Genomic DNA, 13,627 nt, shown 5'->3' with positions numbered 1-13,627 from the left:
GTTAAAAGACTTCTCTCTGTTGGCCACTATAGTTTTAAACTTTTCTAGGCTTTCTGTTTATTTGTTTTGACAAGGAAACTTATTACATTTTCTGTGCTGGACCCCAAATTTTAACTTTCCTGCCCCCGCCTCTTGAGTAGCTGGGGTTGCGTGCATGAACCAGCACACCTTACCTCTATTCTATGTGGAGCTAACATCAACCAAGCTACACTTCCTCTCACTCTGCTTGGATGGAAGAACATAAGGATGTGTGGTTTGGGTGCCTGCAACAAGCTGGAAACTTATTTCTGCAGCAGGTATGAAGAGCCCCAGTGCACGGACAGGCAGAGTAAAAGTGAAGGAGTGGAGTGGCAAATATATTTACCCAAGTGCTTTCTGAAGGCAACCTGTAAGGATGGGAAGCAGCAGAGCTGCGGGGCTTCCCAAGTTAGATTTCTCCAAGAATGAATTTGTTTCAGAAATAGCCGAAGGGAGCAGCTGTTACAGAAGGAAATGGAATGACTGGTGGAAAAGGAACAAAAGAGAACAGTGAGAGGCCCAGGCTTTCATATTCTAGTTTCATAATCCATTTGCCGATGTGCCTCAACTCTTCTAGAATAAATTGGAAAAACTTGATCCACCTCTCTTACAGATGCATGACGATGTCGTTCCAGCAGACAAATGTACGCAAGAGGGGTGGTGTGAAATTGAAGACGTTTTATGATGGCCACATTAAATACTAATTCACCAAATACATAAAGGCAAGGAAACACACAGTGTGTACTAGATAGAAAACCCTAGTAATAAGGAAACATGTAAAATATATTTCCCTAAGGATGCAGACTAGTGGATGATGAACAATTAGGTAGCATAGGTAAATCAGCACGCATGTTTAAACTATTTTTAGAAGTTGCAGGAGACAAAGAGGTATAACTATATAATGCATTTGTTATAATTCACCAAAACATAATACTCATCTAATTTGCATAGTAGTTCCTCAACTAATCACATTTAATAGTTGTTAAAATACTCTTACTTCTAAAGAGCAAGTTATTTGGGCAGGGATCATCTTTCAAGGACCCTGACATATGCCTAGAGATCTCTCCTAAGCCCTTAAGAAGTCCTAGTGGATTGCAGAACTTTAATTTAGAAGCCCCACCCCTTGAATAGAGGTTGTACTCTTATGGATAGGAAGGCAAAAGAAGCCGAAGATTATTAAGGGTAAAAATAGTTCAAAATAGAGGCAAACACACATTTCTAATTTATCATTCAGACATGGAAGCCGAAGGGCTTACAAATATACAATCAAAATCCTATTCATACCAGCAACAATCAGCAAAATAGCATGCAATAACGGTTCACCATTAGGTGGTTGATTACCTAATTCGGACTTAATGGGCCTTGAACACTATTTTCCCTACAATTTTTTAGAGAACATGACATAACTTTGTTCCAATATTAGGACAGACTTCATAATGCAGCAGCAGGAGGGACCCCCCTCTCCATTTCCTTAATTCATTCACTTAATGAATACATTTTTAATGTTTGCTTGGTGTTGGACACTATATCAAAGAAATCCAGTCTGAAGAGCCAGCTAAGGAAAGCATCAGATTCGTGTGTTAATGCTTAGGAAGAGATATGTCACAATAAGTGAACCAGAAAGCTATCGGGAAAGATGAAAAAGGGTGAGCAGAAACCGTGTACATAAAAAAGAAGTCATTTCCTTCTAGGGAACAGCAAGAAAGGAAGTAGGAGATGCAAAAGTAGATAAAAATTAAAAAATGGGGGATCCAGAAACTAGATACATAATCATAGGCCTGGAATGTGGGTTATTGGCAGGGGATGGGGAAAGGTGGAGGATAAAACAATGAGCAGTAGAGGAAGAGGAAGATTCCATCCTTAGGCCTATTAGACCTTCTTTTCAAAGGTGTCAAAAAGCCAACCACAAGTTTTGATCTATTGCAAAGTGTCCATCCTATATGTGACAGGTGTTATGGACACTGTCACTTGGAAAGCAGTACTCTACAGGTGTAGAACACCTGTAGAGTTATGTTTATAGGACAATCTTAAAAGTTCAAGAAAGAGCCATCAACAAGCCTGAGGCTAAGCCTGAATACTGCTGTTTGTGAAGTATCGTTCTATGATATGATGAACTCATTGTAGCCACCTGACAAACAATTTGAGTGACTGCTGGAATAAGTAAACAAAGGTTAGAGATGACATAATCAGATGTCTTGTCACCCTGACTGAGTAACGGCTTGGTCCATCTCAGACGTAAAGCACTCTGCCGATGGCTGTGCAGAGTTGCAGCCTCACCGTCTGGAAGGAACTTGGGAGATATCTCCTATAACAGCTCCTCATTTTAGAGGTAGAAATCAGACTTACAGAAAATATATGCTTACCTAGAAAACAGTACAACATTTGTGATGGCTAGACAGAAACCAGGCAGAAGACATTAACATCACAATGCTTGTCAACCAAAATGGTTAGAAAGGATTTGAAAAATAATACCAGATATCAAACTCGGTTTCTGTGGATTATGTTTAAGTGTTTGACAACACACACACACACACACACACACACCCCACCACCACCACCACCACCAACAACAACAACAACAACAAAAACACTACAGTATCAACATCCTAATTTTCTGCTCTGACAATGAGGTATAAGAACCAGGAACAAATTTCCAGTGCAGAATTTAGTATAAAAATGACATGTTCTTACCATGATCTTCTGAAGAGACAGGTGACCTAAAAAAGATAATATAAACATGGTAAATATTTGATATATGATAATGATAATAATATGCACACATGATTTTACAGAAATTATGTAGGTGGGGCTGGAGAGATGGTTCAGGTTAAAAGCACTTGTTATTCCCGCAGACAACCCAGGTTTGGGTCGCACCATCCACATGGTGGCTCACTGCCATCCTTAAACCTAGTTCCAGGTGGTCTGAGACCTTGTGGCCTCCATGAGTACCAGGCACACACACGGTGCACATACATATATGCAGGTGAAACATTCAAACACATAAAATAAAATATAATAAATAAGTCTTAAGAAAAAGTCAGTTAAGGAGAAACTCAGTATAGGAGGCAATGTGATTAGTGTACTTGCTAAAAGACATCCTAATTACTACAGCTTCTATATTATCTGGACTGGTTGAGTATTATGGGTTACTATAATGTCAACAGCTTGAGCATGGTGTCACAGGGCTGAAAAAATTTAATTAAGTCTGAATTTATCTTGAAAGAATGAGAATTTGTTGAAATATGTTATTATCAAGTGAAACCTAATGTCCAAGGCCAAACACTTAGAACAAATCCAGGAACACAGATGTGTGCTAAATTTTATGCCCAAAGGGGCAGGCTTAGATATTTTAAAAATGAAACAGAAGTAAAAGAAAATGAATGCACAACTATCATCATGTTTTGTTTACATTCTTCATGGAATTTAATGTTTGCATGAACATAAGACAGACCTTCTGTGCGGTGGCCTAATATTGCCAAGTCTATGAGAATCAGAATGAGACAAAAAAAAAAAAAAAAAAAAAAACCCTGGGGCCTCACACATTTAATAAACCAATAACTTTTACATATCATCTATAAATTTAGCTCTAATTATAAGTCAGTTTTCAAATGGAACATCACATCAACCATAAAAATATTTCCCCTCAGTTGACACCTGATTGAGATACCTTGACAATGACCAATACCACCTTGACTATGAGGTGTCAACTAATGAGAAACACATGATACAGAATTCTTAGAAGCTAGAAGGTAAAAGGAAGAAACCCTATGCTTCCTGTAGATACACTCTCTCCTTTTCTCTTAATAGCTGGTCCATCAGATCCATTAGGATGGTAACCCATGACAAGTGAAGATGATGGCACCTGGGGCTAGGTAACCTTTCACTGATATTCATGAGACATGAGGGAGAAACTTTAAAGGAAATACACATTCAAGGATGTAACAGTTATTGAAGCAATGTTAAGCAACTTGAGGATGCAACTGCTTCCCTTGATCTACTGATGAGCAATTAAACTTTTTATTATGTGTGTACACGGCAATGGTTGCACACATGGTAGCAATGGAAAGAAAACGTAAACATCCATTAGTGCAAAGTGCTAACCCATTTCATGAGCCATTTCCAGGAGAATTTTGCACATGACAGACAGAGTCCAAAAACTTGATGGAAAACAAAATGTGTTTAAGAGGCAAATAAACTAGATGAATGACAAGCAGAAACTGACAAATCGCTAACACAAGAAACAGTTAGCCTCCCCTGTTGAAACTGATTTATGTGCCTCTTAAAGTTCCCAGATTTTGTGCAATCCACACACTGGTCTCTGTAGGTAATTACCTCCTGGCGATATAGAAGCGCATCAGAGTTAGAAAAAGCGGCACCTTGTTTCACATTTGTTGAGTTGAATGGGTTTCAGTACCACCAGCCTGGTATTCAGAACCAAGAATATTTAAAGGATCTTCAAACATGATCCTAGTACTATCAAATGATCTTAAGAACTGTCTGCGTCTGAGCTATCTAGGAGAAAGCGAGCCTTGGAATGAGCACCCTCAAAGCCAAAAGATGCCCAAGACATCCAGCAATAGGGATAAAAAAAGTCTGTTTTAGCAGGGAAAAATAAGTGGGAAGTGTGTTGGATAGAAGGTAAAATAGAATTAAAAGGTGATGGTTCTAAAGAACACAGATTGGAAACAAATGCACTAATAAAGTTTCCTGGGGCATGAAAAGTCAGTCAGTAACAAATGAACATTTTCACTTCTGACTTTTTATGAAAAGTAAGCAAAAACATATTTGCAATTAATTTCTGATGGAGAATGAGAACAAAGAGAAAACCATGCCCATGGCCTCCTGAGTGTCTCAGGTGGGAGCTCTGAGACACAGTCTTTTCTGACTTTCTGCAAAACATTTAATACTAAATCTGAAAAAGTCCAGATGGATCCATTAAAGTCCCACAGGGATACATTCTGAAGTATGGCCAGGCAGCAAAGACCAACTATCCATTTCAGAGTGTTTTGCAAGGATTAGTCATGTTGAATTTCTGTGGCTGAATGTCTCCCACACCCCTGGACTTGTGGAATTTGAAGACATATGGAATATTTCAACCCTCACTTGGCATTTCACCTTTCACTGCAAAACATCACTAGATTATACCACGGAGACAAGCACATCATCCATTTAGGCTGGAAATGGGCATACAGAGTTTCACAGAACTCAGTCAGGAGAGAAGAAATACCCTGCAATGAGCAGGATAAGCAGTTATTTTTAAAATAGATGTTGAATTTCGGGGATGGATCTTCTTTCTGACAGCTGAGCTGACAGTTGAGGCACACAGTAAAGCTTTCTACTTACTCTCCCACCATGCCTGAGAGATATGGTCCTGAACTTGTTAATTCCCTTCCATGTACACAATGTCAGATCTAGAAGCTGGCTTCACAGTGTGAGCCATTCCTAACATTTACTAACTCAACGATCTCAACGATAGTTCTTCTCTACATTGTCCTAATCACTAGTCTTTATTATGATCTATCTATCTATCTATCTATCTATCTATCTATCTATCTATCTATCTATCTATGTTTTTGCTGTGTTTTATTGCTTGCTTAGAACTATTTACATTCTTATTTCATTCAAATACATGAAAATGAAAAAAATAAGACAACACCAATACCAAAATAAGAATTCAAAGGCCACAGCTAAAATGTATTATTCTATCAAACCTAAATTGTTATCATTCATGCTGGTGCCTTTTAATTCATATTGATTTAATGAGCAAGTCAAGGCCCCAAATGTTTGTCCCCATTAAGTCATGGAGAAACAAAGGACAATACCAAAAGTCATAATCTAGTGAAGAATAAAAAGTCTGCTTATAACATAGTGACATACATAGAAAAATAAATGCTTATACCATAGTGAAAAGTATAACAATAAAAAATATGTAGGACATAAAAGGTTAACAGTGCAGAGAGATCAGTCATGTCCCCAAGAATAAAACAAACTCAAAAGGTCAAAACCATCTTACCCCAGCTTTAGGGAATTAATAAGAGCTCATTAAGTAAGTGAGAGAGAAATTCTAGACAGAAGCAATATATATATATAAAACAGCCAGAACTGAAATTTCATAGACGTTATCAGAAACATAAATAACTCAGTACGGCTGAAATGCAAAGGAATGATAAAACCCATGACTGGGGGAGTTAGGGCCATTCCATATGGAGCCTATAAATCTATTTTCAAGTGTCTGGAATTTACTTTCTAAAATAAATACAAAAAGTGTTTGAAAGTCACATGTTCTGGTTTCTATTTTTGAATGATCTAAAGAAAACAGAGAGAAGATAAACTCAGGGGTTACTGTTAAACTTCCATGTCAAGAAGGAAAAATAAAAATGTCTGGTTTTTTATTCTGTTTGAAACCCATGAAAAATAATGAGGATGGAAACCAATAAAAACATCCTTTAGTAATCTAGATGTTTATAAGCTAAGCCACCAAATACGAAGAGTCACTAAATACAGTAAAAGCTGCACTACGTTTCAGAACAGTCATAGTTTTAATAAGCTGTAAAGACACAGCTATATTATATACCACAAGGCCAGGGCAGAAAGCCCTGCTCTGAGCTGAGATGCCCTTCTTGAGACGTTAGATCAAACTCCAGAAGAGAGTGCTGATGAAAAAAAAAAAGGATCTGAATTAATGACCCAAAGTCAACCTTCCTGCAATTATCTATCCCAAGCCAGAAGTTCTGGGAAGAACTTACACAGTGAAATTATCACAAGTAATCAAAAAGCCACCATAGCTCCAAAAAAAAAAAAAATCCAAATGTCAGCAGAGCACACTAAAAAGATGATGGCAGAATGGTTACTCAATCTGCATGACATTCGAAAATGGGGAAAGTGAACAGAGTGGTGAGTTGGGAGAGGAAACAGAGCCTTTGAGAATTACAGAAAGGAATGTATGACCAGGAAATCAATCCATGGGGACTAGAGAGAGCATAGCCTTTAACTAGTGAATCAGAGAGAGAGAGAGAGAGAGAGAGAGAGAGAGAGAGAGAGAGAGAGAGAGAAGAGCCTACCTGTTGCCATGGTATAGGGAAGAGTAGCATAAGAGGTAAATAAATAATTTAAAATGTCAAAACAAAAAAACTTTTAAAAGTATCCTACCATCTTACTGATAATTTTTATTTTAATTTGTATTTAAATCAGTGCAGACATAAGGATCCCAGAACAAAACATGTTTGAATCCTTAGAGCAATTCTTTAAAAGTAAATACATGTTGAAAGCAGTTTTAGGCAATATCTCTAGATGTCTTGGGGCTGAGTTTATTCTCAGTGACCATGGGATGCAGAGCCCCACTGAGCACATCTACAATGCAGCTCTTTTACCAAAGGCTCAACAATGCAACTCCTATACTGAAGGCTCAGGGAAATTGCAGAAGAGGGTCCAGAATATGCTAAGAATCACAGACCCAGAACAATTTCTGCTGGCTAGTGCCTCTAGCCATGTCAGAGGTGCTCCAGAGAAATACAGTATTGTCTTGGGTAGAGGATCATGCAATGGACCAGTACATCTTTTATTTTACTTTATATTTAAGAAAAAGAAACAGACATAGAGATCCAAAAACAGAGGATGTTTGAATTCTTAAAGCAAATTTTTAAAAAAGCAAATGTGTGCTGAAGACTGTAGGTAATAGCTCTAGACTTCTTATGGACTGCATCAAGATTTTCACCAGGAAAGTGTGAATATTTGAAATTATCTAACTCTATCAGTGGTTCTTAACCTTCCTAATGCTAAGACCTTTTTAACACAGTTCTTCATGTTTTGGTGACCCCCAATCATAAAATTATTTCACTGCTACTTCATAAATGTAATTTTGCTATTGTTATGAATCACATTCTAAATATCTGATATGCAAGATATTTGATATGTGACCCCCGTGAAAGAGTCATTCCATCCCCAAAGGGTTGTGACCCACAGGTTGAGAACCACTGAACTCTATGCTTCTGCGTTGAGCCATTGTACTAAATTCTATACTATTATTCGATTCAACAGGAATCTGAGGGAATGAGACCTAAGACATATACTGACCACTGGCTACTCTATTGGACAGTGCTGGATCTAGACTCTGTCCAGTTACAAGGCACAAGATCAAAGACCATTCTTAAACTACCATCCATCTACAGGTTTCCATTCAAAACCTCCTGCTTTTCATGTGGATCAGCCACAAGGCCTAAGGACACTGAAAGCTTCATGTCTGGTTTCCTATGGGCAAAGCAACAAGATGTAATAGCAAGAGAGGGTTAAATTCATGGAGGCATAGGTTCTTTAAAAGTGTGGTACCGGCTGTGTCATTTCATCACTTTCCATCGGTGAACTCAGAGCTGTGGTGATAGATGTCACCACTACTCTCGTCATTATAGCCTTGCATGATGCTCTGCAATAGGTTTAGGGGGTGCAAATTTGTGGGAGCTCCCATGAGCTGCTCTAAATTTGTAAGATTTATAAATTTATATATTTTAGTGACAGTATCTTAATTCTGTGTTTTTTTTTTTTTGTTTTTTTTTTAAGGCTCAACACAGTGTTTGACTTTCTTATAGCTTTCACTTAATGGCCTCCATAGTTTTTCTGCTTGGTTCTTCCTCAGGCTGTACGCATCATTTCCTCCCTTAGAAACTGGATGTCAAAGAGGAAAGAGAGGATGAATACTAGGAGCCTACCCACACATTTCTATTACTGTTTAAAGAGAGTTATCTACAAAATAATGCTTGTCTTCCTTCCCAGCAGCCCCAAGGTATACACTTAACATTTGTAAGCCATCACAATGCTGGGAGACCATCCGAATGATGGGGCCACCACATTGAGAAATGAGCTTTAAATAAATATACAAGATGGGTATGAAAGCCAAGTCTGAGACATAAAGTGGAAATTATATTCCAAAAGCACTGAGATAATCTTCTAAGACAACAGACTGTAGATGGGGTAGAAGAACTCTGCTGTTTATAGATTCACAGACTGGTCCAGTCTGGCAAAATTATAACCAAATACGAAGCAGCCACTCTAGGTGAACCGGCACCTGCACTGCCTCTACACACTGCTCAGCACACTGTGGATAAGTAGACTTAGTGGTAAGATGTTAGTTGGGGGAATAAGGCAGAGAATAAAACAGCACATATGCCCACGTACTGAGAACTACTGTGAGCATGGATTTTGTTAATATTCCTTTCTCATGCATGCCTTTGCTGTTTAACTTCCAGGTGAGGACTATAGCTAACATAATGATTTCTTTAAGACTGGGGTAATGAGGCCTCCTATTTAGCCAATGCCTTTATTCCCTGCTCTCAGGAGGCTGAGGCCGATAGATCTCTGTGAATTCCAAGACAGCCAGGGCTGTTACACAGAGAATCTCTGTCTTGAAAAACCAATACACATACATACATACATATATACATACATACATACATACATACATACATACATACATACACACACATACACGGAGAAGCTTTTTATCTGGCTTATCAAGTCTCCATGTTCTTGCACAACCCATCCCTTTTTTTTTCCTTTTTCCTTTTCCTGACCACAGCCCTCAGAGCTCCTTAGGCTCTCATCTATACTTCCCACACTTTGGTAAAATGCAATCTTTTTGTAGTTAAAGCCTGCCACATAGGATCACTCTGTCCCCATAGTGAATATTCAGAGATATCTGGGTGTGGTTATTGGATGTCATGTGTAAGAGAGTATCTGGTTCCTTGTGAGACACCTAAGAAGTCTCAAATGGAAACCAATTTCCCATGAGACACTCCTTCCAGGCACATTTTCAAGCTCTCTTTTACTTCTGGAGAAATGCCGTCTTTGCTTTTCCTCTGTTACCCTCTGAAACGGTGCTGCACAGACTTAGCAGTGTCCGGAGGCTGCTTGATGGGCAAGAACCACAATTTAAATCAAGGAAACATGGATGTGGTTAATGTACTTTGAACGTGTACTACAGATTCTTGTCTCTAGGCAACAGCTATCCTCACTTGGGCTTCCATCAAAGGTCTGTGTTGCCTATCTCTAGAAAAAACCACTCCATGAGATCACACTGAGGACTGGGTGAGAAACAGTGAGCCCGAGAGCCAAGGGACAACTTTGCCACCATCACTCTACCCTCAGAGCATCTATAATTAAGGAAAACAGGACCAAAAAAAAATTTTTTTTTGCTTTGAGAATCTCCATCAACTACATAAACCCCTCTTTGTTTGCTTTTGTTCCTTCTAATTATGCTCATTTCTCTAAGACAATGAACAAAGCACAAACCGTAGAAGAGCAGGCGAGAGTGAGAGCAAGGATGAAAGTCAAGCACCACACAAAGTGCCATTGAGAGTAGAGAGACAAACACACTCTATTCAAGGGGTCACAAACCCCTTCAGGGACAGCCAGAGGGCCTCAAAGGTAACATTCACTCCCCACACAGGGGAAGAGCAGAGAAGGAGTGTGTGTGTGTGGGGGGGGGAAGCACAGAGACGGGCATTGTGGTGGAGGTAAAAGTCCCAAAATGTGCATCACAAACACTGATGACCTCTTCATTTGAAGTGAATATCCACACATTTGTTTCCCTTCTCATTACCACTCCATCTTTAAGACTGTATGTATATGCAAATGCATCCATGGATGGCTCCTGTGTGACCTGGGTTTGAAATACACTGTTTATTTTTTAAAATAGATTCTTGCACCTACATATATTAGGCTTTTTTAAAAAAATAGCAATTTCACCATTAGCTTGTACAATTTGCTTTTTCCCCTGCTGAATACCACTCTTCAGTTTGTGGAGTTCCCTAAAGGCCCTTTGAGTTGAAATGTTACTGCCACCTACTGTTGTTTTCCAGGAATGTAAACAAAATGAGAAAGGAGTTTCTTCAAAGTGAGGGGATGAGGAGGGATGGAGAAAAGTGGGCCTTCAGCACGGGAAAGCAATAGATAAAAGAAAGAGGTAGAGTTAGGGTCACCTACTCATTCAATATAGACATCTGGCCATCACACCGCATGCGAGCATTGGAAACCTGTGAGGACTGACACTGCAAGAATCAATCTTTTTGAAAGTATTTGTCAGAGTGCTTCTTCCAAAGGGAGAAATGGAAGGGAAAGGATCCAGCTAAAAGAGACACACCCACAGGGAACCAGGGGTACAGCCTTCAGAAACCAGACTGGTAGCTTCGGCAACACTTGGGAAGCCCTAACTAACAGTTCAGGTTGAGACAAAAATGCACTTCCATTTTGGGAATATGTAGTTTATTTTATTTTATAATTGTATTGCATTTCTTTGTGTTGATGGAGAGTTGCTGCATACAAGCAGAAGTCAGAAAACTTCTGCTTGGTTGGTTTTCTCCTTGCACCATGTTGGTTCCAGGGACAAAACTTGGGTCCTCAGGCTTGGCAGCATGTGCTCTTACCCACTGAACTACCTCACTGGCCCTTGTGGTAGAAATCCCTGGGTACTGGGGCTTCCCAGGGTGTAGCTCTCAGAAGACTGAACCAACAGCTGACTCAGTGTTTGGCTTTGTTCCCTTTCAGAGAATGAGAAACAACTGTTTTGCACCCCTTTTCTCTCCTAATGTAGGTGCTGCCCCTGACTGTTCTAAAGGGTTATTAATAATCCTAACTACAGAACTTGGACCTAGAGAAGAGCAGCAATATCAGTTGGTTGAACTAGCATCCCTTATTTGGATGGTCACTTGTTTTAGCTTAGGCATCCTCCTCTCTATGCTGCATCCATGCTCCATTTATCAAACTGATGAGAGCCAATACCATTCTGTCACTATGAGACCCTCAGGGATGATCCAGAAACTGGATTAAAGAGAGCCAACTGTGCAAAAACCCAAGACAAAGAGCACCTACTACAGGCATAGGGCGGCTCCCAGGGGAGACAAGACAGGCTGTGCGCAGAGTCTCTGCTTTTAGCACGTTCTTGCAAATACTTTATTTTTCCTGTATTGAACTAACAGCATTCCAGTTTCTGCATGCAGGGGGAGATGGGGTTACCACTGTCAAGTTTGAAATGATAGTGGAGCAGCTTTGTCACAAGAAAGTCTCTAACATTTTGCCAGCTTCTCGGAATGCCTGGAGGCAAACTGTGTTGTGTAAGGCAAGACTATCATCTCTGCTCTGATTTTATTTTTTATTTAAAATATTTTGAGATATTTTTACTTATTTTTATTCTATGCACATGAGTGTTTGCTTGAATGGATGTTTGTATACCACATACATACAGTACCCATGGAGGCCAGAAGATGACTTTGGATCCCCTAGGATTGGAGTTACAGAAGGTTGTGAACCGCTATGTGAATGCTGGGGATGGAAACCAGTCTTCTCATAGCCACTGCTCTTAACCACGGAGCCACCTCTCCAGCCCCTCTGCTTTGGTTTTGGAGGATATTCTTATCATCCTCCTGGAGTCTCTGTCCTCTCTCCCCAGCCTACTTCGTAATGTGAGTAGAAGCAGTGAGTTTTCTGCACACAAGGGCCCCACACTTAATCTTGTCTCTTTTGGTTAGATCCATTTAGGAATGTCTGGGTGTCTTGTCCATACAGAGTCTTTAGATAGTCAGGATACCAGGTGACAAAGCATCTCCTTTGCCATTCAAAAATCCTCTAAATAATAATAAAGCAACAACAACCACAACAACAAACCCAAATACTCAGGGATGTGGTATGGAAAGCCTCTCATAGTGTAGGGTGCTTGACACCACTCTCTCTGGCTACTCTACCTTTCCACTGAGCTCATCAGAGTTGCCTTTACCTCCCTGTACCTATCATCTGGGCTTCCTGCTTCCTAGCCTGTGAAACATCAGCATCTCATCTAAGGAATATGGGCACATCTTTATTATTTTGCCACATTCTCTTCCTAGCTCAAATATATTTACATTGATGTTTGCAACATAAAAGTGGATTGCACAGCCAGACAATGCAGTCAGCATTTTACCTACTATTTTGCTGCAATGTGATTAGAATCAGGTTCACCACAACGATACATCAGATACCTGTTTCTTTTGGTCTGATGGGGCCCCTTTCTTCAGCCCAGCCAGGCCTTGGATTAGCAACCCCCTTACTTCAGCCTCCTGAGTAGCTGGGATGGCAGGTCTGTACCACCAGGCCCAGCCTTTTCTCCAATAGTCAACATTTGTTCATTCAACCTTCCAGCTTCGCTACATGCTGCCATTCCAGATACAGCACAACATGTTGTAAAGACAGAATTAGCAACGCACAGCCTGGCCAATCAGGGAACATACACGATTTAAAGAAGCCTCCAGTTGCTTTCTATGCATTCCAACTACAGCTGCCCAGGTATGAGTAGGTAAAGGCTGCCAACTTTTACAAATGAAAAAAACAAACAACAAAACCCACTTAACAGTGATAATATTCCCAGAGAAGTAATTGTTGGCAAAATTTGGAACTCATAAAATTGGAAAGCCAGAATTTTTCCTGCCGGCATTTTCAATAAAATGTGTGTTTTAATGTCGGAGCATATTTCTCTGAGCCCCCTATTTCCCTTGCAATGCCAGGCAAACCAAGACCTGCTTACAGGGACTCTCTAATGGCTAGTCTCCTAGGTGAACTTGGAAGCATGGCTTGATTTCCCCAAAGGGAA

General features: G+C 39.8%; 1 protein-coding gene across 4 annotated transcripts in view; it reads right to left on the bottom strand.

Moving 5' to 3' along the window:
* The window catches only part of Dgki (diacylglycerol kinase iota), a 434,118-nt gene that overhangs the window by 41,542 nt on the left and 378,949 nt on the right, over positions 1-13,627 (bottom strand). For all 4 annotated transcript variants that reach the window (XM_035451050.1, XM_035451051.1, XM_035451052.1 and 1 more), the window contains one exon: positions 2,710-2,735. In XM_035451050.1, the coding sequence (XP_035306941.1) occupies positions 2,710-2,735 (26 nt within the window). The remainder of the gene's footprint in view (positions 1-2,709; positions 2,736-13,627) is intronic.

Source organism: Cricetulus griseus (assembly GCF_003668045.3).
Source record: "Cricetulus griseus strain 17A/GY chromosome 1 unlocalized genomic scaffold, alternate assembly CriGri-PICRH-1.0 chr1_0, whole genome shotgun sequence".
Lineage (NCBI taxonomy): Eukaryota > Metazoa > Chordata > Mammalia > Rodentia > Cricetidae > Cricetulus > Cricetulus griseus.
The sequence above is the reverse complement of the archived record's forward strand: the minus strand, read 5'-3'. Positions and strand labels throughout refer to the sequence as shown.